General features: G+C 43.5%; 1 protein-coding gene across 1 annotated transcript; it reads right to left on the bottom strand.

Moving 5' to 3' along the window:
* Positions 1 to 85: 85 nt before the first annotated feature.
* On the bottom strand, positions 86 to 26,682 carry LOC121532654 (sphingosine kinase 1-like). Its single transcript, XM_041838441.2, has 6 exons — positions 26,107 to 26,682; positions 13,003 to 13,152; positions 5,497 to 5,591; positions 5,087 to 5,202; positions 3,491 to 3,779; positions 86 to 3,300 (listed from the first exon to the last, which is right to left on the bottom strand). The coding sequence occupies exons 1-6, from the start codon at positions 26,537 to 26,539 to the stop codon at positions 2,857 to 2,859; spliced, it is 1,527 nt and encodes a 508-aa protein (XP_041694375.2). The 5' UTR covers positions 26,540 to 26,682; the 3' UTR covers positions 86 to 2,856.
* Between the last annotated feature and the right edge of the window lie 70 nt (positions 26,683 to 26,752).

Below are 26,752 nucleotides of genomic sequence, written 5' to 3'. Positions count from 1 at the left end.
GCACCAGGGACTGCATCACCAGCAAGGCAGGCAGACTTTGCATAGGCTATGAGTAGGGCCCAGAGTTTTCTTGTCAGGAGAAGTGGTCAGGAAAAACTGATGGCCCAAGCTAGCTATAAGGAATGGATTTTTTTGGAGCATGTTTCAAGCCCGAGCCAAGCAGAAGACTCCTGTGACAATCAATGGAGTCTGAACAACAATTTATCTCATGGAGAAACTGAAATAAGCGACCGTGATGTCATGTTCGTCTTTATATTTTCACCTCCATTTTCCCATCATAACTCATTGATTCCCAGCATGCGATGGGGCGCGTTCCTCTGCCCAGGTGTTGCCGACGCCTGCCAGAGCTTACAACTCCTAGACAGCTGACACACAAAAATACCTATGTAGCAATCTGTCAGTCGATAACGTGGCACACAACCATTGGTTGATGCATGCAACGTCTGAGCAGAGGAACGCGACCAAGGTAGGATTGGAAATGTATGTGCTGCTGCTCTAAAATGGCAATCAGTAGGGGAGGACAGAGCTCAATCAATTAATCAGTAGGGGTGGAACGCCAGATGAGCTCATGCCCCTGAAAGGGTTAAAAGCGCAGTAAATCATTGTACTTTAAACGTCAATGCAAGGCGCTTTCTTCCACATGTAGCACAGCTCAAATCAAATTTCTTTAAAAATAGAATTTGTCTTCCCCATTATAATTATTTAGTCTGGAATAAGGGCAGGTTTACAACATCAAAGCCACAGTCATTGCACAATATCAAAACATTAAACTAACATTTCTGCATTTTGGGAAAATCTCATGGCCCAAATGTGCACTCAGTCATATCAGGGGCACTTTGTGGTTCCAAAGAACAATATGAACATAAACATATTTCTTTCACTGTCAGTCAGAACCTTATGCTAAACATTATGTTCATTCTCCACAGCAGTGTATCTGTGGAGTAGGGGTTATGTGCCAAATTGCACCCTATTCACTACATAGTGCACTACTTTTGACGAGAGCCCTATGGGCCCTGATCAAAATTAGTGCACTTTATAGAGAATAGGGTGCCATTTGGGATGCATCCCACACAATGATGGTCCCTCATGCAGCATTTAACAAGTCAAACCTCTCCCTCATCCCTCCCTCTTTCCCATCCCCTGACCAATGTGCTGTTTAATCAAGTGTCCCCTCCCTTCCTTTTGTGTTTAAGGCAGAATAATCGCCCTCGTTCCGAGAGTTCAGAATCAGGACCGAAGGCTGTGACAAGAGCGTGAACTCAGGCTAGCTACTGTATTAGCATCACATTAGCCTTTGGTTGCGCTTGTCATCATTTCATAGTTAATCTTCTCTGTGTGTTTAAAGCTTTATGATAAGGACACCTAGGTGATGATGGCTGAGAAGGGGAATGTGTGTAGTGTACTGTTGGGGTTGTCAGCTGTAGCTGCAGGCAGACAAAAGCGACTGGGACTGCTCTGTGGTGCACTGCAGTGTCGAGAAAAGGAGGAGTCGGGATGGATGGATTGGATGGAGGAGAAGGATGGATGGAGGGGAGGTGTATGGGGAAAGACTGCAGTCGGAGACCTGATACAGGCACTACAAGTCATCAATCCCTTAACCTGGACCTGTGCTGCATGCCTTCCTCTGCAGGACAGGCCACAGCACAATACGTAAGGGCAGTCTCTCTCACTCTAGGCCATTTAAAGCTAGTGGTTCATGAAAATATGAGGTATAAAACAAGCACATATCAAATTACTTGAAATATGTCTTCTTTAGTATATTTGTTTGCATGTCAATGTAAGGTGGCTGGTTGATTGAAGAAGTCATGGAAGTATGGTGCGTTTGCAGCTAATCACAACAATACCTAATCCAAAATAAACTCCAAATATTTTCAAATCCAAAACCGGTCATCAAGTTGTCCAGGGTCGGGTCTAGGCCTTAGCATAAACTATTGGCCCTCGAGATTCAAGCTTCAAGTTAACCAAAAACAATCCCTATTGTAATTGAGCATCAATGGTTGATGTTGATATCGGCGCAACAGTCCCCTAATTACTTGAGTTCAAATAAGCTGGTTTCTAATAATGTCAATGCTGGCTCCCGGAGATTGTATGTATCTTCCATATTTCCACGTCACAGCGGAAGAGAGCAATGAAGGCATCAATCCAACCCCCATTTGTTGCATAAGAGAGAAAATTCAAGTTGTGATGGCAGCTTAGTGATGCCCTCCCATAGACATAAAGCATGCCCAGGGTGTGTGAGGGACAGGGTGGGTGACTGACACTGCTTGAGGTGTTCTCGCTGTTGGCCAAGCCCTACATCATATGTCCCCCTGGTAAGGAGAATGTTTGTATGTGTGGGTGGGTGGGGGTTTGCAATGGGGCGAGAATGTTCATATTTCTAGAGTTATGCTTATGGAGTAAGACAGCAGAGCTCTTGATCTATCTCTCACCTCAGTTCTAGTAATATATTAAATGTCATAGCTTGCAACAGCCAATTAAAAGGTCAGTTGCTTTTAGCTAGTGGGAAGCCATTTTGGGACAGCCTAAATGCAAACTAATGGGAAGGGGAGATTGAGAACATTGGGCTCTGTAGAAATAAAACGTACCCACCCATTGTGGATTTTTTTTGTTTGTTCTAGCCTTGCTACTCCATCATGGCACTTCCAAGACTAAAAAGTCAATTGATCCCACCTACCCTTTAGATGTGAGCATAACATTGTCCAGAACATGCTAATGCTAGTTGTTAGCATCGTCCAGAAAATGCTAACGCTAGTTGTTAGCACTCGTCCAGAAAATGCTAACTAGTTAGCTTCTAGCGTAGCATATCTATTAGCATAACATGATAACGCTAGCTATCCATCCAGTGGATCTTGTTTATCATCTAGTGATGAGCCTGGCCATCCCGCCGTGTACCTGGGCCTGGACCGGCCCATACTCCACCACCTCCCCATCCACCGTGATCACCCCTTTGGGCGAGTAGGGCTCCAGCCGCAGCGCCCGCACACGGGCGTACACCAGGTGGGGGCAGTTGTTGGCTAGGTGGGTGCCCTTCTCCATGGCCAGGAAGAGCCGGAGCAGGGCCGTGCGCGATATGCCTGCTCGGACGTATATCAGGTGGATGAGTCCGTCATCGAGTGTAGAGTCGGGCGCGGCATACAGGTCCTCTGCCAGGTGAGACTGGTACATGGCCAGCATGAGGACAAAGTCCTCCTCGGGCACCACCACCCAGTCGCTGGGCACCGGCTGGTCCAGGGGCACCAGGAGAGAGTCTGGCGGGCCCGTTAGCGTGGCATTAGCGGACATGGGTTCCCTCTTCTTCGCCTTGAAGGCGTTTGTTTGAGTTACAGGAGTTGTGGAAGGTGTGGTGGGCTGCGTTCTGGCACGGCGAGTCCTTCGAAGGTCGGCAGAGGAGGGTGGAGGAGCAGAAAGCAGACGATGGCGGTTGAGGTGACACGCTGGTCATCTCCTCCAACGAGACTGGCGATTGCCCATTCTCTTCCGCTCCATCCACCTTGTCAACCGGCAGGTATGCTAGACGGCCCTTATACACCCTCAACGATGCCAGCCTGACCAACGTCCCCATGGTGAAGCGGGCGGCGCCCACGTGGCGGTACTTCTCGCTCTCCACGTCCACGTCAGCCACGAAGCCCCAGGCCAGCGAGAGGAAGGAGAAGAGGCGCGTAGGGCTGGAGGGGCTGGAGCCCAGGTGGACGGATGCCAGGTCCATGCGAGACACCAGGCCCTTACACAGCAGGAAGCCACAGCTGACGAGCAGCTCCTCGCTTGACACCGGCTGGGCCCTGTCAGGGGGGAAGAGAATGGGGGGAGAAGGAAGATGATTGGGGGAGAGAGAGGGGGGAGTTAGCGGTATACATGACAGACAACAAAGACAAGCCCAGCTGGGAGAAGGGGCTGGGGGGTGGGGGGGAGGCGGTGAGGCGGTAGAGAGGTCATGGGACCACTAGCCCCACATCAACCACCCAGCCTGCTGTCTTTTCTCCTCTACATCACAGCCAATTAGATAATGACGTCTCAATGGAGTTCCATACCACTGGGGTCACGTCCATATGGCAGCGTATCCATATTCAGTTTGTATTCAATATTCAACCTAGTCATTAGGCTCACCATTCAATAATAGCCATTGGGGTGTCTGTTTGGCTTTCTTTCATCACGGTTTTTGTACATTGTTTTTATAAACAAAAACATCGGACCAGTTTGAGCTATTTTCTTAGTATGTTCTTTTGCATTAGTCACTTTTGCATTAGCCACTGGGGTGTAGTATCTCTTAACAACCAGTAGAGGGGGTACTATCTATAAACTGACCCGTTTTACCATTGCGTCCTATAGCCTACAGCCCAAACAGATCTGGGACCAGCCTATATACATAGGACAACCGGTGATACAGTAAACCACTGTTGATCAAAAACAGAGCAGATCATATTCTGGATCCCCCTGCAGGGCAGAGAGAACAAAACAGACTCTGGGTCCTTCCTCTCATTGTGTGGCTGGTTGACTGGGGTTCTGGTGGGGGCAGAGACGGATAGACAGGAGGGCATGCTGGTCGTGTAATTGTGATTCATTGTGTTGATGTTCTATACTGTGTTGGTTAAAGAAAGAGCCAGCAGCATTAGGTTTATTCTCTGTTACTGATTCTGGAGATTTACTCAATACAGTTTGTCAAACATATGGGCAGTAGTATGCCCTGTGACTGTGTAGACGGTTGTCTATAGTGCATCCTTCTTTTCGGTCTTCCTTGAAGTATATTTCTCACCCAACTGGATAGATTTGTTTTTAATTCATGTTTCCTTGTTCCTTCATTATTCCCTTCCTAATCACTCATCCAACATGGGAAACATCAAAGCAATGCATTACTTGCCACAATCCAATCATGCCAGATTGATTAGTTCAAGGAAGGGGAGGGGGAAGCATGCATTTTCAAATTACATTATTGGGACTAACTGCTACATTGGGGGTCTTGATGTGTCACCCACCCAGAGTAGTGGTGTCTAACTGCTACATTGGGGTCTTGGTGCGTCACCAACCAAGAGTAGTGGTGTCTAACTGCTACTAATTAACTGCTACATGGGGGTATTGGTGTGTCACCCACCCAGAGTAGTGGTGTATAGAGGCAGCCAGGGCGTTACCGGAGCCCCCCGGTAGGATGCCCAGTGGGGTCTGGATGGCCTCCTCCCAGTCCTCTCTCTCCATCAGGCCATTCACCACCTGTGGCAACAGACAGAGCAGGGGTCACCCAACAGCCACCCAACAGCCAGAGACTCACCAGATCTAGGGCCACTTTCACAGACCAAGATAAGGCCTGGTCTAAACTAAAGTGCACTTTCAGTGGAAACTCTCCATTTAAAGTGCTGGATGAGTCCACAAATAGGCTTAAAATCGGTGTCTGTGCAACAATAAGCAAGGTCAGGCAGAGCCACGGATCTCAGCAAACTGGGTGAGGTTTAGAAGCTAAATGGATGCCATGTTGGCAGGAATGGATTATTGTATTTTGTACCTCACCTCAAACAGAAGTCCGTCCCCGGACATGATGACTATAGCTTCCCACTGTGACAGGTCAGCCTCTCTCACCAACTCTCTGGCATGGTTCTGCCGCTCTGAAAACATACGTGGAAGAAGAGTATGTTTACGTGTGTTTATGTGTGTGCTGCGTGGCCTCTTTTGTAGTTGTGAGACCTTTAACTTTCCAATCATTTGGGAAGTTGTTGTGAATACAATAGCTGAACAAAACAAAGGGAACATGGAAGGTATGGTAACAGGCTAGCAAACGGTGGCCAGTTGGCTTCTTTAGACTGAGCAGTAGAGGACAACTGATATCCCACCTACAGTACCAGGCTCAGTGAAGGCTGCTGAGGGGAGGACGGCTCATTATAATGTCTGGAACGGAGTCAATTGAATGGCATCAAACACATGGAAACCATGTATTTGATACTATCAATTCCACTAATTCCGCTCCAGCCATTACCACGAGCCCGTCCTCCCCAATTAAGGTGCCACCAACCTCCTGTGACCAGGCTAGCAGCACATGTCTTTAGGGCAGAGAGGACAGTTGATATGCCACCTTAATGAAATGCAGTATCACATTGCAAATTAGATTACAAGGCCAAATTACGGTAGGGCACTCCATCAAACTAGACTGGGGCAATCAGCAGATTGTACATTGCAACAGGAGTAAGATTACGTTTCCCCTATGATGCTGATCTAAGGTCAGATTGCGTGTTTCTCCCCAAATAGTTAAGGTTGGGTCTTAGGTGAGGGTAAGATTATCCTAGAACTGTACCCATCATTCCACCAGGAGCAGGATTACGTTTCCCCTAGCACTAACCTAAGGTCAGTTTTGTGTTATTTCTCTGTATGGTTAATGTTATGCTTAGGTGAGGGTAAACAGATCGTAGATCTGTACTAATGGCTCCTAGAGCTGTAATTTTTTTATGGGGCAGTAGTCTATCAGTGGAGGCTGTGAGGGGAAGACGGCTCATAATAATGGCCGGAATGGAGCGAATGGAATGGCATCAGATTTGATACCATTCCACCTATTCCGCTCCAGCCATTACCACGATCCCGTCCTCCCCAATTAAGGTGCCACCAACCTCCTGTGTGGTCTATATATGGTGAGTGACTGGTACTGCTTCCTGTATCATCATCACCACCATTACTTTTCAATCGCACTTTTTATTCCACCACATTTCCCTAACACTCTGTCAGGGTTAATATTAGTAGCACACTCTCACCGTGACACGCACACACGTATTTCCTCTCTCCTCAAAACACACTCTTTATAAAAGGCCAGACCATCTAAGAGCTCTTTGGTTGTAGCCACTCAAGCTTAACAGCATAAGCCAAGTTTTTCTTTCTTCCCCAATGAATCTTATTACTACCTCTCTCTGGCTTTTACACAGGCAGCCCAATTCTGATCTTTGTTTCCACTAATTGGTCTTTTGACCAATCACATCAGATATTTTTCATAGCTGATCTAATTAGTCAAAAGACAAATGACAAAAAAAAAAGATTTGGGCTGCCTGTGTGAACGCAGCCTAACGCCTTGATCACACCGATATAGTACGCAGCATCATCTGGATATGTGTGCCACAAAAGCTCATCATTCACCTTCTGCTACCATTTCTGTCAAGCCGTCTATGCATACAGTTTGACGCAGAATACACTGCAACTGCCTCGGCTACGCAATGCTGCAAGACAAACGCAGCGTTCCATTGGAAATGAATGTACTTCTGGTGTACCAAAATGCAATGATGCTGCCGGTGTGATCGAGGCGTAAGTGTCTCTTTGCACAGAGATACTTTATAGCAGTGTTTCCTAACTCCGGTTCTCCAGTACCCCCAACAGTACATATTATTGTTGTGGTCCCCCTGACAAGCACACCTGATTCTACTTGTCAACTAATCATCAAGCCCTTGACAAGTTGAATCAGGTATGTTTGTCCGGGGCTACAACTAAAATGTGTACTGTTGGGGGTACTGGAGGACTTGCATCTGAAACCCACTGACACTGACAGCAATACCCAATCTCTATTTTTCCTTTCTGTGTGTGTGGTCTACAATACAGTAGTGCGATTGTTCGCTGTATCGTTTTATGCTGGTCTTGACACAACAGTAGAGAGCATTTCACTCGGCAACATAGGCCTCGAGGGGAGGCATCCGATTCCTGAGGATGCGTCCCAAATGGCACCCTATTCCCTACATAGTGCACTACTTTTGACCACGGCCTATAGGGCGCTCATTTGCATATGCAGAGGCTGTAAACATAGTGTGTGTATAGATAACCGGTCAGTTTTAAGGCGGAGGGCAACAGAGCTGTCAAATAGGAGAGGTTGGTTGCTGAGTAGGAGGAGATGTTAATATTGATGTGGTTAACACACTCCCTTTACTGTTTATGTGGGATAGCTGACAGTAGCCGATAGCAAAAAAGAGGGGAGATAGCACTTTAACACACACACACACACATCACACACACGTACACACAGACTGCTCATGGAGGGAAGCTGGTGCTTTTAGTCATTTTTATGAGTGTTTGTTGTGGTGGTGGGTTGGATGTTAAAATATATGAGGTCTGGGACTGGGTGCAGTGCAGTACTGTAGTGTAGCTTGACTGACCGGCTCAGCCTCTGGGCTGCAAGCAGTCGTTCTTCCTCTTCCCAGCTCTGTGGCTCTGTGGAATGAGACAATCATTACACTGCTCCTTTCTGCTCTACACTGGCCCATGGCTGGAGGGGAGGTGTGTGTGTTTGGCCACCTATCCTGTTCTCTACAGTGTGTGTGTATGTGTGTGTGTGTGTGTGTGTGTGTGTGTTTGGACAACTATCCTGTTCTCTACAGTGTGTGTGTGGGCGTGCACGTGTCTTTCATGGTTGGTCTCAGGGCAGCCATTGTTGTCCCTCTAAAGAAGCTATAATTCAGACTCTGGGATTCCAAAAAAAGAAAGAGTGTGAGGCTTAACCTCCAATACCACCAATATACCATCACTTTACTTCAGTCTTCTTTCTCTGTCCCTCTCCTCCCAGCCACACTCTCACTGACCCTGCCTCCCACAAAAGGAGGTTCCAAACCCATCTCACACTAGGTATAAACGATGCTGGGCTGAGTGAAGTAAGGACACAGACATGACATTTAAAAAAAGGGACCATTCAATGGTCTAGGTCCGACTGCACCCAGGGCTCCATAATGCACACTGACAGTAATAGCAGGGATCCTTTTCTCTACCGTGTGTGTGTGCGCATGTGTGCGTGGGTGACTACCTGTTCACAAAGGCTGCACTGAGTGTGTGTCTAACTGGAGACTCTGGGTCAACAGCTGGAGCAGAAGTGGCAGTGGTGTGTATAGATAAGGTTGGGAGCTGGAGGACACGCTGTGGCAGCTTAGTCAGCACCCAGGGACAGGGACAGCCTGAGGGATGTAGAACCACTAGAACCACCGCCTCACCGCACGCTCTCCCCGCCCTGAGGACCAGCCATAGAGAACAAGCCACAGGACCACAGGCTATATAACTCACTGTACTGTTATAGGTTACAACTGCACTGGAAAGATAACATCCTGCAACAGATTCTCCTAGGTCTCAAAACGGACTCTCAATAGTCAACAGTGTTTATTTCTACTATCTAATTTCCTCCATCTGAATTGAGAACGGACCACAGGCTATAATATAGACATTTACTGTTCTGTTCCAAAACCACCACAGCTAACACATATGCTAGATGGGTCACAACTGCACTGATCTCACTGGAAAGACTGTATGTCTCTGGGAAGATAAGATAACAGAATAACATCCTGCCACAGACACTTTCCTTCTGTTAGGGTGTCCCTCAATAAGGTAGCTTCCTTTCCTTGTATACTTTCCTTCTTCGTTTGAACTGACCATAGATCCTTTTAATTTTGCTTTGGTACGTGTCAATAGTCTACAGTGGCTTCCTCTCCTTTTCTCCTTGCTCCATTTGCACTGATTGACACTAACAAGACTAGAGGAGACAACTTTAGACAATTGAGATGCTTCCTTAGTCTCCTGTCTTTCTGACTCTTATTTTCAGGACAAAATGTGAATAATATGGAAAGAAACACAGCTAAAAGAAGGACTTTTGGAAGTTCTCTTATCTCTGACAAGGCCACTGAAATGGAGTTAGAATTGATATTGAATGAGGGAAGACAGGAGAAGCGTGCTGTCATTCATTTAATCGTGCCTGACAGGCTTTTCTCAGCCTAGAGAGGAGGGTAGAGCAAGAGGGAGCTGAGGGGGAGAGCGAGGGAAAGATGGAGAGAGAGAGAGAAAGAGATCCTCTGAGACCCTTGTGCCAAGCCTCCTCCATGCCCAGTTAACCAGTCTCTCTCTGGGCTGTGGACTCATCCTTCCCTTCCCTCTGGCACCGCCACACAGCCAGGGCTCCAATAATGGGCCTGTCCTCTCTCATTAGAGTCCCCATGCTAACCGTCCGCTAGGCTAGCACAGCTCTGGCCCTGCCTCAGTCTCACTGGATTAGCACCGAGAGACACTGATATTTTCTTTTCACATTGACTTTTTCAGCATGGTTCCAGTAAATGGATAACCAGCCCAGAACAGCTTGGCTCGGCTGGACTCTGTAGTGTGAAAAGGGGTAGCAATGGTGATGCAGAATCTTTGTTTGCAAACTAATGCCTGCACAACCATTCGTCTTACTCTGAAAAGTGTTGGCATCTACCTGGCTATGGGATAAACAATTACAGGTTAGATTGAATTAAGCCCAGTGTCTCTGAGCTGTGGCTGATCATGGAGAAGGATGAGGACATCCCAATAGACAATGTCCTAGTGAGACTAAGGTCAGAGATCATCTACCCTTATATCTGGCAAGCTAGATCACCCATCGTTCTGCATTGGACTAGAACAAAGGCTCTCTTCAATGGGGAATTTAATGTTCTATGAAAAAGCACATTCATTCTGAGAATGGAGAATTGAATCTATCCACACATTGTTCTCAGGATTAATTTCCCATAAAGTGTGTCCCCAAAGTCTGGGGTAGTTCTGAACTTTTTCTACTTTCCAATTTTAGCATATTCAGCACTTCAGAATGTGTTCAGAAGATTGCTCTCTCAGTTTTGGGAAAGGGATTCATTTTCTTGACTGCTCTCTGACACTGCAGTGATTTAAGAACAGAGAGAGGGAGAGAAACTCAATAGACTGAAAGGAGGGCTGAAATGTAGGGCTTCAAAAGCCACATCTGGGTTGTATTCATTAGGCACCAAATGATAGAAAATGTACTAAAACGTGGTAGGGACTTCCTAAACTTGTCCAACAAAAAACGTGTTTTCCTTTTCAGTTGCAAAGCTTTTTGCTACAGTGTGCCCTAATGGATATTACCCATCTATGAGCTTTGAACCAGAAGCCCAGTGCAAAACCAGGACATTATCATTATAATGTCCCCAGACTGTGGCAGCACACATTATGATGATTACCCCATCAAAGTGGCTTATAAATTACATCAAATCACACACACAGATTATTAGCCCATCAATAGGGCATAACATCACGGTGAACCAGATTTACAGAAGTTTGTGTATAAATATAACATATTACATAATGGATCTACATACATACATATGTGCCAGCAGCACTTGATCAGAGTAATGACTGCCAGCTAGTGCTGAAAACAGCCAGAGGATTTATAATGGGGAGGGAGAGGGGGGAGAAAGAGGGAGGGTCAGCTTGAGAGAGATGGGCATTAGCTGCTTTGCTTTGTGGATCATTGCCAATTGGAGTGGAGGGACACAGAATGATGGTTTCTGTTTTGTTTGTCCAGTCGCCAAGAGGCTGAGCGTTAGTGTGTGTGTGTGTCGTACTGGTAGTGCAGTGCTTTGACAGTCGAGTTATTAATTGACCTGTAATTGCAGGTGTTAACGTAGGATATTGACCTGTGATAACCTGTGTGTCAGTGTATGCACATGCATTAACTCAGCAGAGATGATGTGTGTGTGTGTGTATGTGTACGTGCGCAGTGTTTGTGTACCTGTATTTGTACACCTGTATTTGTACCTGTGTGTGTGTGAGCGCGCGTGTGCGTTCATGCATGCATGCATGCATGTGTGTGTATGTACAGTACCAGTAAAAAGTTTGGACACACCTACTCATTCAAGGGTTTTTCTTTATTTTTTACTATTTTTTTACATTGTAGAATAATAGTGAAGACATCACAACTATGAAATACCACATATGGAATCATGTAGTAACTAAAAAAGTGTTAAACAAATCAAAATCTATTTTATATTTGAGATTCTTCAAAGTAGCCACCCTTTTCCTTGATGACAGCTTTGCACACTCTTGGCATTCTCTCAACAAGCTTCACATGGAATGCTTTTCCAACAGTCTTGAAGGAGTTCCCACATATGCTGAGCACTTGTTGGCTGCTTTTCCTTCACTCTGCTATCCGACTCATCCCAAACCATCTCAATTGGGTTGAGGTCGGGTCATCAGATGCAGTACTCCATCACTCTCCTTCTTGGTAAAATAGCCCTTACACAGCCTGGTAGCCATGCTGGTTAAGTGTGTTGGGTCATTGTCCTGTTGAAAAACGAATGATAGTCCCACTAAGCCCAGACCAGATGGAATGGCGTATCGCTGCAGAATGCTTTGGTAGCCATGCTGGTTAAGTGTGCCTTGAATTCTAAATAAATCACAGACAGTGTCACCAGCAAAGCACCCCCACACCATAACACCTCCTCCTCCATGCTTTATGGTGGGAACTACACATGCGGAGATCATCCGTTCACCCACATCGCGTCTCACAAAGACACGGCAGTTTGAACCAAAAATCTCAAATTTGGACTCTAGACCAAAGGACAAATTTCCACCAGTCTAATGTCCATTGCTTGTGTTGGTTTCTTTGCAGCAATTTGACCATGAAGGCCTGATTCACACAGTCCCCTCTGAACGGTCTTCCATTCCTGTGGCGGTCCTCATGGGAGCCCGTTTCATCATAGTCCTTGATGGTTTTTGCGACTGCACTTGAAGAAACTTTCAAAGTTCTTGACATTTTCAGTATTGACTGACCTTCACGTCTTAAAGTAATGATGGACTGTCGTTTCTCTTTGCCTATTTGAGCTGTTCTTGCCATAATTTGGACTTGGTCTTTTACCAAATAGGGCTATCTTCTGTATACCCCCCTTACCTTGTCACAATACAACTGATTGGCTCAAACGCATTAAGAAGGAAAGAAATTCCACAAATTAACTTTTAAGAAGACACACCTGTTAATTGAAATGCATTCCAGGTGACTACCTCATGAAGCTGGTTGAGAGAATGCCAAGAGTGTTCAAAGCTGTCATCAAGGCAAAGGGTGGCTATTTGAAGAATCTCAAGTATAAAATATATTTTGATTTGTTTAACACTTTTTTGGTTACTACATGATTCCATATGTGTTATTTCACTATTATTCTATAACGTAAAAAATTGTACAAATAAAGAAAAACCGTTGAATGAGTAGGTGTGTCCAAACTTTTGACTGGTAGTGTACATACAGTACGCTAAACTGACCTGTGATGACCAGTGTGTGTGGGACCCCGGCCTCGTTGAGCATACGTTGGACGTGTCCGGTGAAGAGGCTGAGGGCCTGGCCCTTCCCACTGTGAGGGTTCACCAGTAGCATGACACTGCAGGGAAGGTGCACCTCACTGTACAGCACACCTAGAACAGAGAGATGCATGGACAGGGGTTATGAGAGATCTTGAACCTGCAATTTCTGTTGACCTTGGCAGAAATTCCCATAACCACAGAATCCCATTCAAAGATAACTATAATGGGAAAATATAAAATCACTAAAGTTCATATTCAGTTTAGAGTGTTTAACACAATGTTTAGCATATTTATATAATTTTCCCTTTCTGTAACATACATGATTTCCAGTGTTCTACTCAAGTTGCGGGTTGATGGTCACTAGACTTGATACTGAATGTTATGGATTATTCTCATATCTGTTGATAGTGATTGACACCAGACTGGAAGTAGATCGAAGACACACTGATGTGTGATTCTGTAGCAGCTGACAGTCATTGCCTTTTGGGTTTTACTTCCTACAAGCCTCTCGGGCTGGTGTTTACAGAACAGTTGGTGCTGTCTGATTAGGACATAAAGGGCCTGTCTCCAAGAGGCCAGTTAGAAATTTTCTCTGCTTCCGTGTTGGGTGTTTTGTTTCAATGTTGCAACTTGTAATAAACCTGATAGATTTTTTATTGACTCAATCTGTGACTGCTCTTCTCTTTTGTTCACCTGCAAATTCCTATTACAACAATATGCAATGGAGGGAGAAGCTTGACGTTACTATTATTAAGGTCAGGAGTTTTTCCTGATCATGTTCCATGACCAGGCCTATAACTAGGGCCCAGAGTTTTCCCTGTTCAGGTCACATTGGTGGTCAGTAAAAACTCCCATCCCTTATGTCTACTATTAATCCTCAGAATATACTGATTAGACAAACACTCAGAACTATGACTCAGGGCTTCTTTGCCAATTTTCTGCATCAGTCCGCTCTAGCTAAATCATTCTGGGAAATTAAAGTATTTTAGTCACGGATGGGAAAGCAAGGTAAACAAGTTTGACAGATGATGAACGATTTGAATGACTTGCTATGGGTGGAGCACAAGGCCAGTTTTTTGGATGCTCCCTGGATGAGGTTCATCCACCAACATCAAACCTAATTGGCAGGATGTGTTTTTCTAGACGACCCCACGTCTACTGGAGCTACTGTCAACATATATCGCAGACTACACCAATACAAGTTAGGAAACACCACCTATCAGAGTTACAGTATCTGTACTACTGTAAACAGTGTATTGCAGACTACGAGTTTGTTCCAAATGGCACCCTATTCCCTTTATAGTGCACCATCTTTGAGTAGTGCGCTACAAAGGGAATAGGGTGCATTTAGGGACGCAGCCTCTAACAACAAAGGTTAAGTTATGAAACACCACCTATTAGTACTGTAGATCTGTGGTATCTGTGGAGTTTGGTCACGGGGCTTTGACATAGTTAGCGTAACAGGGCATAAGATGGAATGGGGTGTGTCTACTGTAGGTGCCTTTTCACAAGGCAGTTAAAGTGACATCGTGTTTTCTTGAAGTGTTTGATAACACATGGCCTCAGTTAACATGGCCTTTTGTACCTAGATAGCCTTCCTACTTTGCTTGACGTATACTGAACAAAAATATCAACTCAACATGTAAAGTGTTGGTCCCGTGTTTCGGAGCTGAAATATAAGATCCCAGAAATGTTCTGTACACACAAAAAGCTTATTTCTCTCCAATTTTGTGCACACATTTGTTTACATCCCTGTTACTGAGCATTTCTCCTTTGCCAAGATAATCCATCCACCTGACAGGAGTGGCATATCAAGAAGCTGATTAAACAGCATGATCATTACACAGGTGCACCTTGTGCTGGGGACAATAAAAGGCCACTCTAAAATGTGCAGTTTTGTCACACAACGCCACAGATGTCGGAAGTTTTGAGGGAGCATGCAATTGGCATGCTGACTGCAGGAATGTCCGCCAGAGCTGTTGCCAGAAAATGTAATGTCAATTTCTCTACCATAAGCTGCCTACAACGTCGTTTTAGAGAATTCGGCAGTACGTCTAACCGGCCTCACAACCGCAGACCATGTGTAACCATGCCAGCCCAGGACCTCCACATCCGGCTTCTTCACCTGCGGGATCGTCTGAGACCAGCTACCCGGACAGCTGATTAAACTATGGAGTATTTCTGTCTGTAATAAAGCCCTTTTGTGGGGAAAAACTCGTTTTTATTGGCTGGGCCTAGCTCCCCACTACGCCCCTGCCCAGTCATGTGAAATCCATAGATTAGGGCCTACTGAATTTATTTAAATTGACTGATTTCCTTATATCGTTGAAATTGTTGCATGTTGCGTCTATATTTTTGTTCAGTATAGATAACAAAGCTTTGTAGCAGCCCCAAATACACTTCCATCTAACAAACCACACCCTCACACAAAATATACGTTGAATCAACATTGTCAACATCATGAATTTGCTAAAAAAGCCACACTGTTTTTCATGTCTCATTCTAACCCAAATTTTTACCACATACCAACAATAATGTTTTTGGTTCATTCCAAGTTGAATTTACGTTTGTTACCACTTTAATATCAACCAAATTGGATGTTTATCTGATGTCTTTGCCTGATGGGCCTTGTCCCTTTTTTTCTCTGAAATGTGGACCCTTCTCAACAAGTAATGAAGTCCTGGGAGGACGGAGATGGCAGGGCCCTCATTTATAACCGTTGCGTAAATTTCACAAAACATTTCTGCGTGCTCCATTGCTGAAAAGTCTGTGCACATACAAAAATATTGAGATGTATTTATATTTTGCAGTGACTTTTTCAAGCTAAACATGCATGCTGCCTGTCCCACACATTGACAAATTCTGCAAGATTAATTGTATATTCAAACAATTTAAAAGTAGGCTAAATGCTACAGCCCACAGCCCCAGACGAATTGTTGTTCACTATTTTGTTTGTCAATAGACTATTGGGGTTCTATGACCTGCCTTGGTAGGCTCTCAGATTAAACAGACAATGATATTGCGCTCCTATCATACGGCAATACTGTATCCTACTCATACTGTAAAATGATTTGACATAAGCTACCGGTCTATTGACTAATTTATGCTGTATCTGGCAAAGGACTGTGTCCGTTTCTGAAAGAGAACACAATGGCAAATTGTTGTGGACCTGTCAGCAGAATTCTGAAACATTGTCTAGGGCAGGCTACTCCATTTTTGTTTTATTACAGTACTTACAGTAGCATACCTATGCCTACTTCAATGTAAAACAAAATGTTCACCTGTTAAATTCGGCATTATATTATAAACCGCGCTGCCCATGGGATTACAAAACGTGAACTACATATAGCCTATCTATTTACTAGGCTACTAGGTCCAATTAAGTGAGAGATGTGCATGCTAATTTGTTGTGTGGCTACTTCGGGAATATGAACCAATCACGGACAGAAAAGGTGGCAATAAATTCTAAAAATTAAAAACACTGATTTTCGCTCTTCTCACTAACGGCAAATGGCTGCATGCTTGTTAATGTTTTCCGTTGTTTTATTAATACGATTTTCATCATATCCCCCATTTGCACAAAATACTTACTTGCCAGCTTGCAATACAATATTTCAACCACTAGCAGATGTATGTACGGATGGTCTAGAGTCTAGACTTTGTGGAGAGGTGAGCACATTCTCATGTCAAGTAAATTTACTATAAATGCCAACTTTTGCGTGAAAAATGCCGCACGCACATTTTGGGGTTATATTTTGTATTTACGCACAGTTTATAAATGAGGCCCCAGGGCAGTGCCCTCATAAATAATTTGGCATGGGCTTGTGCCAACCCAGCTGGCAAGGGCCCCAACCATGCTTTGTTTCTGCCTCATCATTACCTACAAGGCCCGTCTGGTCTGGACCCATTGACACTTCCTCTTAGCCACCCTACTCATTCCTAAACATTCCTTCATTATAAACTGGCTGTGATTGAGTGTGCCACCTCCACCTATGGTCTTGGTTGTCAGCAAGATGCAATGGTTAGGGTCAGGAGTTTTTCCAGGTGAAACTGGTCTCTAGCTGACCTGACCAGGAAAGCTCGACCCTAGTTACACTACCAGTCAAAAGTTTGGACACACCTACTCATTCAAGGGTTTTTCTTATTTATTTTTTTACATTGTAGAATAATAGTGAAGACATCACACCTGTTAATTGAAATGCATTCCAGGTGACTACCTCATGAAGCAGGTTGAGAGAATGCCAAGAGTCTGCAAAGCTGTCATCAAGGCAAAGGGTGGCTATTTGAAGAATCTCAAATATAAAATATATTTTGATTTGTTTAACACTTTTTTGGTTATTACATGATTCCATATGTGTTATTTCATAGTTTTGATGTCTTCACTATTATTCTACAATGTAGAAAATAGTAAAAATAAATAAAAACCCTTGAATGAGTAGGTGTGTCCAAACTTTTGACTGGTACTGTATATTATAGCCTACATATCCTACAGCCTATAACTAGGGTTTGGAGTTTTTCCTGCTAAAATCAGGGAACATCCAGAGTGTAACCCATCATCAGCTAAACATGGCTCATTGCCACAGGACACATCTAGACGAAACCAACAAAGCACACACCCAAACAGAGAGAAATAAATCTGGTTGCTCTAGAAATAAACTGACATTATTCATTGTGTCCGCCTCCCCACAATGGCTCTTTTGTAACCGGGGGAAGCCATGGCTGCATTTCTAGGTTTATTATTGTGACTAATGATACTAGATGTTGCTCTCTGTTTGTTTTGGCCTGGTGTGGTCGGAGCGCTGAACAGATCTGTGTCCCCTTAACAATTACATCTGAGCATGCCCAGTGGGCACTGAGGTAACACAGTAGTTTGGGGGCGGATAAAGCTACAACACCACTTGCCATGCCCTTAAAAGGTCATAATCGGGTTATCCTCATCAAAGGCCAATCTCTTAATTCTCACATCCTGTGGTTGCGACATGTAGTGGTAGCAGACTACTATAAAACTATAGTCTGGTTGTTATCTGTTTTAGTCTGTTGCCCTTGGTTAAGTAGACAAACACTGATAGTATCTATTATGACACAAATAAGACACAATAAAAAAGGCAATAGACTTACTGTAGAAAGACAAAGGCAAATGAGCCACAAGCAATTATTCGGGATGGTTAAAGATGCCACTAAAAAGGCACTATCCAAACCGATTACTGTAGAACCATCTTCACAGTGGTAAACCAAACAACTCCAAAGGAACGCTTGCTGTCTGAGCGACATTTCAACTGAATTCACTAGAGCTGTCATTAAGAAATGTCTCATCCGTAGACTTCAAAACCTAGAGTGAACAATTTGTCCTGAACTTTAATGAAATAATCACTACTCTGTGCTATTCACCACAGTGAATGCCAGTTGAAATGAAAGGGAAAGGAGAAAAACCCCAAAGAGAATTTTTCTGGTCTAGGCCTAGGATGGCATCTTAGAATAGCAAACTTGCACAGTATTGCGTGACAGATCTCTGTTGCGACTCAGCGAAGTGTCGGTTCTCGTTAGACATGGAAGACAGAGCATTTGTTTATTTATTAGCTAATGCTTTCGCTTTTCCTCGAAACTAAACTGGGTGGCTTACAGCTTCAATTGACTATCAAGATGTTGGTGTAGGGTGAAGTTGTCCCTAGGCACTGAGCTTGGGTCAGTTTTCAATTTTCCCTCTAATGGTTACGGTTAGGATTTGGGGAGAGGAAGCTGATCCTAGATCTGTACCTAGGGGAAAGTTCACCTCTGTGCGATGATGTTCATATCAGTGAAAGACTGACGACTCACAGTTGAACTTACAATGAAAACATTATTTGAATTATGCATTAGTCACTTATTCTAATGTCACTACTTTGATTGTAGCTCAAGTTCTCAATTTGTGACTGGGGAGGTATGACACAGCGTTAATCGCGGCTGAATGAGACCGAGATGGCCTATCTATCTTTATAGGAAGGAGGGGAAGGCCAGGGGTTTTATACGCTTGGCTGGGCCCAATATGTCTTTCTGTCTGCAGTCTATGTGGTTATGAATGCCTGATGTGGCCATTCTCCCTCCTTTGTCTCTCTTGCGTCTGTCTCTCTCTCTGTGTCCTTTGGGAGTTCTGTCTAGGGGGAGAGGATGGGGGACAGAGGGTTCTGCTATCACCTCTCTGCTCTTCCCCCCACCTCACTTACAGGCTCAGTTCTAATAGTTTGAACATGATCTTTCCTTCCTCCCTTCCTTCCAGTAATCCCTGATCTTACATAATTAGTTGTGTAAGCAATGCAGGGGCGTGCTTGCTTTCACCTATCCAACTGTTAGTTAGTGATTACTTTGAGGTAGGGAGGAAGGAAGGATGCAAGTCTTCCTTAAGAGGGCCTTAATAGGACCTCATCCACCACCTTTAAGTCTTTCAACACTTTGGCTCAGCCACTTTATGATCGCAGGTCAGATGTCACAGTTTCATAGCAAACAGTTTCCTATACTGTATGTTACACTCAGGTCGTAATCAAGTTCTTTATATCGGCTTGTTTCGACCTGAGGAAATGGTATTGACTAGGATGGCACCTTTGAAACGTGGTTTTCAGACACAGTCATAACTCATACAAGGTGTCTACATTCCTTTATGACCATAGTAGTCTGACCTAATTTCAACCAAACTAAACTACTCCGGTACATTATATTGTCAGTTACGTTATACTGCCTGTTACGTGATACTGTCAGTTCAGGGATTCTTGAAAGACGGTACAATCTCAACTTTTTCTTCACAAATATTATTCTAAATATTTACATTTGAAATATATATGTTTCATAGCACTATATAATGCTCCAGGGCTAATTTCGTTAGCATTTTGGCATTTTCTTCTAGATTCAGAACATAAAACAACATTTAGAAAGAAAACATTATCCCTTGGATCTTGCACAGCAAATACGTCAATAGTTGAAGCATATGTTGCAGAACAGCGATTAAAATATTTTTTCTGAATATTGACAAAAATATCGATCTTATGGGCATTAGCCATCAATGATGTAGTTGACAACAAATACTCAAAATATATATTTCTGACTATATAAATAAAAATTAAATACAAATATTTGTAAAATATAGAAAATTAATGTGAAAACCCCCAATAAAAATATAACCATTCTATCAGATCTTTCAGCACTAACGTTAGACAAAAATTAGACAGAGTTTATGTTTTACGGAGTTGACAAAAATGCACCAAAATTCATATCCTATCCTAATCCATCAGGCAGATGGAGTTGACAGTTTATGGTTGTGACAATGGTGATTTCAATATTTTGTTTGTTTAAATCTATCAAAAGTAGAATGCTTTACAGACCATGATTTGTCTTGTTGCACTACATGTAATGAGGACATGAAGAAGGGGTCCTTATGGTGTCGCTGACCCTGCTCATTCATGATTCATTTAGTTGACTAAATCTCCAGACACATCTTTTAGGAATCACAGTTTTGAAATAAATATTGTTTAAAGTCAGAGAGGGCTATTGCGAGAAACTACACAATATCCTTTTTCAGTTAATATTCATTATTGACAATTTTTTGAATTTTAAACACTTTTTTTTTAGAGTTTTAAATTGGGAGCATTTGCTCCAGACAAGGGCATTTCCGAGCATTGAGCCGACATGGAAATGAATAATATTGAAAATATTTAGATAATTCCAAAAGCAAAATCTTTCCCATTATAAAATTCCCCTAAATGTAATTTCTAAGCACAAATAATACAACAAAATCCTTTTTTTCCAACTATAAAAATAAAGTTTCCCTGCTGGACAAGGATTGTCCCGACTTTCAAGAATTCCTGAGTTAGGTGATACTGTAGGTACATAACCTACCATGATAAGCGCAACGCCAACATACTCTTAAGTAGTACAATAATAACAAGCCAAGTCATGCTTAATTATTGCATTAATATTGTATGTACCCATCAATGCGTTCATAAACCTCAGAGGTAGGTCGTACTAAATCTGGACAAACCCCCATTAGGAGAAAAGCCAGTTTCCACATTAAAGGATCTATGGATTATAGGTTATTATCACCCATTTGGCCACTAGCAGTCATAACACATATCTTACGTATAATATGGAGTAGGACTGGACAATATATCGTGAATACCGGTATACCGTTATGAATCCACATACCGGTATAGATTTTTACAATACAGTCTATAATTATATTTTGATAAAGTGCTAAATAAATGAAAAGTTCTACAAATTGGACTACTTTACTGTCAGTTTTGTCCATGTTTTGTTGAGCATTAAACCATCAGAATGGAGAAAGCCAATTAAAACCTCTTAGAATAAATGTGTTGCCATTCTAAGACCATGCACTACTCATAAAACATATTTAGAACTTTTATTATTCAGAAACATCAAATACCGCCATACTGTCAAAAATTTGAAAAATATTGTGATATGATATTAACACCTAGCCTTAATATTGAGTGGATTAGTCATAGGCTAGCACATCCACTAAATGTAGTTAGCTTAAATGACTGTATTTGTGCTGGTAAGATACAAATCTGATGTGTCTTGTGTAGGCTGTATTAGCTTCCCACCCCCAATGTCTTTTTAAATCGATCCTGAAATCATCTTTGCACACCTACACAACCTGTCCCTCACCAACCCAAATGCATCTTATATACATCTGATGGTACCTCACCAAGACAAACACAAATAGAATAGTCTTGGACACAACAGCGTGGCAGAGTGTTTGAGCAAGTAAGCAGCTCCTGGCTGAGTTGCAACTCAGACCAGACCGACCACAGAGGGTGTGGAGGGAGGAGATGCCTGGTGTGGTGATATGTTCTAAGAGAGAGCGAGACAGGGAGAGAGAGGGGGAGAAAGAGAGAGGAGAGCGAGAGGGATTCGGAGAATGAGAGAAAGATGGGGGAGAGAGAGAAAGGGGAAAGAGAGGGAGAGTCTGAGAATGAGAGAGAGATGAGGGAAAGATAAAGAAGAATAGAGAGAATGGCAAAGATGCAGATGGGGGGAGAGAGAGAGAGAGAGAGAGAGAAGTTAAAGATGCATAGAGCGTAAGTCAGCGAGAGACAAAGTGAGTGAGAGGAGCGGAGAGGATCTAACCACCGGCTGTCACTCTCGTCTTGAGTGGTGTCTCCTGGGTATTTTCGGCAATGGGGTGAGATGGGCGAGACAGCTGAATAAAAAAACGACTCTAAAGTAAAAACGTAATGTATTTTTATAACTGACAAGACTTTCGCATTCAATACTTTATTTATTTCACTCAGATTTAACTAAAAACTTGCAGCTTACATGCCTTACATTGTCTGTAAACATGCAACGTAACATAGCAGCAGATTATAGCCATGATACTTTAAAAATAAAGCTGTGTAGAGGAAGCTGGCTACCCACCATGAAAACCCACAACCACATAGTGAGAGACTGCCATTCTCATAGACTGTAATAGACCATGTTGGTGTTCGTTGAAACGTGGTTGAAACGTTGTTGTGTCATTAGCCAAATAGAGAACACGCAAACACAGCAAGCCATAAGCGGACAAGAACATTCACATAATTTTATTGCTTTACAGATGTAATTATTTTTAAAAATCACTCAATGTGCTGTACATTGTTCTGTGTAGCCATGAGAAAAAACAGATACAAATTCCTATCAACATTATTAAGTGACAATGACATTTTTCAGATTTTCTGTCCAGTGTTGTAATTCCTCTTTTTCCTTCTGTCATCTTCACTGAGTGGCCTGAAACACTGAGCTGCTGTGAGCCCAGGGGCCTAAATAGGGAAGGCCCCAGAGAGAGAGGTGTGTGTGTGTGAGCGAGCGAGCGAGAGATGGGCTTAGTCAGAGGTCTTGACAGCACGTCAAGGCTCATCTTGGAGAACGTCCGACAAGAGTCCTCAGGGAAAGGACCGCTGCCTCACTGCTGGGGCTTCCGAGTGAACACACACACAACTTTCTCTCCTGCTTTTGAAGCAGAGGAACAGATGTATGAATACAGAGAACTCAATGCTGAACTATGCCCCTTAGTATTGGGAATAAAAGATAACTCTCTTTGCGGTGTAGCAGTGGAAATCTGTGGTATATTGATCCATTTCATCCAGGATCGATAATATCCGATAACATACAATAGTATATTATTACACCGTATCAACTCCAATAGAATATCAATATGTGAAATTATGTCTATATCAAAACAATATGCCGTCATCCTAGTATTAAATAACATTTGATATGCTATGGTGTATGAATACACCCTGTTCTTTACTATACCCAAATTCTCTAAATGTGTATCATAATGCATGCTGTTGTCCATGCACTGCATCGGGTTTGTCGAAAGGGCCAGTGGGTAATATATTAGTAATGGTATTGAGTGTGCTGGAAGCGACCTACTTTGTTGCTGAAAGGAGAGGCCCTTGAGATGTGGGACAATGATGCCCATCTTATTATTCTCCTCCTGTGTCCCAAATGGTACCCTATTCCCTACACAGTGCACTACTTTTGACCGGAGCCCGTGTAATAGGGTGTCATTTGGGACACAGATTCATTTCACGCTACAGATGTACTGTAATGACATGGGTGCCACGGGATAGATGACCTTGTTGATTTACAGGCAGATGAACAGATAGTAATGCTCCCTAAAATGGTATGTTGTTTTATGGTAATAAAATGGTTGTGTAAACATTGAGGCGATATCTATATCCAGTTTCAAGGCAACTATAATATCCATCTTGCAAAGTTGACTTCTATCTCATCTCTAAACTATCTTGTTAGTGGTCAGTTTGATCATTGTGGTTTCAACCACAGTTGTAGTTAGATTGTGCTGCAGCCCACGTTTCTACCACCATTAGAATTGACGGCACACAGGCATGAATTAATGTATTGCGTAAATAGAAATACCTCACTTTGCTGAGGAATTTAAATAGCTCACATCCTTTGATAAAGGCTCTCTATAGAATTCCCAGCACCTCGGTTATAGGCTACCTTCATCTGTTTAGTTAGTGTGATTGGATGACTAAGCTATAGACTTACATAGCGCTTTCCTTCTGGAAGGATCAATCTTTTATTGGTTCCCTGCGTCGTTACCATGGCTACAAGGTAAGAGACAATGATGTGGGTTGACCCTTGTCACCCTGCACTTGTCATCCTGTCACGTCACAAGATTCCACAGGAAAGTTGCCTCTAGCCACTGATTTAAGGTCATCCAAAAATGGATGTACCAATCCCAGATTGCACCTTTAAGGTCAGTATTCCAAGACTGAACTTCAACTTCGGCACCTGTATAGGTATAGGAGGATGCTCAAATAGAGTATTGTAGATGACTGTGTATATGAATGGCTGTGTTACTGTACAAAGGCAAGGAACCATTTATGTTGCCACAAACAATGTTGATGGATAGGTCAGGGAAAAGAGTTTACAAGAGGAGTTTACATTTTGAAGGACAAAGATGGAGAGAGAAACTTGACAGTCTTTACTTTCCCAGAACATTCAGGATTATTAGGTTGAGTAAACTGAATGGATGTATTCTAAGGTGCGGGACAGTTTCAATTAAGTCTTAGGACCTTCAGACTCCACTCTGGACCTCGAAGCCAGTTCCACTGCATTTTTCATTGTTCCCCTCTAATCAGGGACTGATTTAGACCTGGGATACCAGGTGTGTGCAATTAATTATCAGGTAGAACAGAAAACTAGCAGGCTCCAGACCTCGTAGGGTAAGAGTTGAAAACCCCTCCCGGTCTTAGAACACACAATACAATGTATGTTACTTACTACAGCATTCCTTCCTGCTCAAAAGGCAATGCAAGTGTATAGGGTTGCAGCATTTTTTGTACTGGTAAAAATACATTTGTGTAAATGGGGACATTTTGTCTGGGTCACAGCTCACTGTGTACTGGTTATATGATTGTTGCTTGGAAAGTTTGTGTGAGCTTTTTACACAGCGTGGGCACAGGGAAGGAGCCCAGAACAGACAAACCCAGAACAGACAAATAATGAGATTGCTTAGCTTCTGAACGTTCCAATTATAGTGCATTATGCCCACTGGAGTGATTATATACTTATACCCCTTAGCACTCGTACCTTTAGTAGGCCTATTGTCTAGATCAGGGTTTCCCAACACTCTCCTCGCCCCCCCCCCAGACATTTCAAATTTTTGTTTTAACCCTAAAAACCTGATCCAATTAGTCAACTAATCATCAAGTCTTTGACTAATTGAATCAGGTGTGCCAGTTTAGGGTTAAAACAAGGAGAGAAGAGTGTTGGGAAACCCTGATCTAGATGCTGTTTTTTTCTGTTAGTATTTCTCTATTAGTTGGCTTAGGCCAGGGGTATTCAACTCTTACCCTATGACAGGACTGCCCAACCCTGTTCCCGGAGAGCTACTGTCCTGTAGGTTTTTGCTCCAACCCTAATCTAGCACACCCGTTTCTAATAATTAGCAGGTTGATAAGATGAATCAGGTTAGTAACACCTGGGGTTGGAGTGAAAACCTACAGGAGGGTAGCTCTCCAGGAACAGGGTTGGGCAACCCTGCCCTATGAGGTGCCGAGCCTGCTGGTTCTGTTCTACCTGATAATGAATTGCACCCACCTGGTGTCCCAGGTCTAAATCAGTCCCTGATTATAGGGGGAACTATGAAAAATGCGGTGGAACTGGCTTCAGAGTTGAGTTTGAGGGGCTTAGGCTATTGTTATTCTAGATGCTGTTTTGTTGTTACTTTGGGCTGTTAAAGGTTGCTTAGTGCACATTCTGTAGCTTGAGTGTTAGTCAGACCAGTCCTATTGTTTTATTCATTTACAGTAGTTCGTTTAAAGGTAATATAATAGCCTGAGACAGATGACACTGATAAGCGTGAGAACTTGCACCACAGCAGTAGACTAGACTACCCAAAGACAACCCTTCTTCCTCTGTCAATGACTAAATAATGTGCGCTAGGCAGGCATACCAACTTTATAAATAACATTAATGTGATAAGCACACACAGCACCGTCCTCAACCACTTATGAGAAAATTATACCAAACTATTGTATATCGTTTAACTAATTGAATTCATTACTTGCTCACCATTTCTCAAATGTTGCTGACGAGCAGAGCTCTCGCGGATGGTGCCAGCCCATTTCTCTGCCTCCTCCAGGTTGGCGCGCTGGTCTTGGAACAGGGCTACCCGAAAGCACTGCTCGACCCGCTGCCTGGCCACACCAGAGCTCATCCATCGTCTTTTAAACGGGTAGAAATAGGCAGAGAAGTACGCTCCCGCGTCCGTATTGTCATCTGTCCTGAAAGCCCGGCAGCCGACACAGTCCCTCAAGTTGAAAACCACCTTGCTCCGTCCCGCAGGTGTCGACGTGATCTTCTGAATGGTGAGGTCCCTCTCGGTTAAACTCACGGTGTACCTCACCTTTCGGTTGCCGGTGACCGTGAATTCCCCGTACTGCAGAACCTGGGTGATCCCGTTGCGAGAGGATGGAGGGTCCGGTTCGGTTATCTTCGGGTCCATCCTGCGCGCAGAGGGAGGAAGGGGCGCGATCCGCAGACCTGCTTGCGGGTGATGGAACGCACACAGTCATATACCCGCTGACGAAGCAAGCGGTCCGCAGGGCAAGAGACTGCGAGTGAGTTCAACGCTATTAAGCTTTTTTGCCCTTTGAAAAAGAAGTGTCAGGTCGCTCTCTAGTGATAGAATTGAGGAACGACAATTAGAGCGTTGTGC

Source organism: Coregonus clupeaformis, unplaced genomic scaffold (genome assembly GCF_020615455.1).
Source record: "Coregonus clupeaformis isolate EN_2021a unplaced genomic scaffold, ASM2061545v1 scaf1379, whole genome shotgun sequence".
In the NCBI taxonomy this organism is placed as follows: Eukaryota; Metazoa; Chordata; class Actinopteri; order Salmoniformes; family Salmonidae; genus Coregonus; species Coregonus clupeaformis.
The sequence above is the reverse complement of the archived record's forward strand: the minus strand, read 5'-3'. Positions and strand labels throughout refer to the sequence as shown.

Bases quoted from the DNA above. Each gene is read 5' to 3' on its own strand.
- LOC121532654 (XM_041838441.2), bottom strand. From the start codon at position 26,539: ATGGACCCGAAGATAACCGAACCGGACCCTCCATCCTCTCGCAACGGG. The intron at 5,592-13,002 runs GTCAGTTTAGCG...GTATGTTTTCAG, and splicing joins ACACACACTGGTCATCACAG to AGCGGCAGAACCATGCCAGA. The intron at 5,203-5,496 runs GTGAGGTACAAA...CTGTTGCCACAG, and splicing joins GGGACGGACTTCTGTTTGAG to GTGGTGAATGGCCTGATGGA.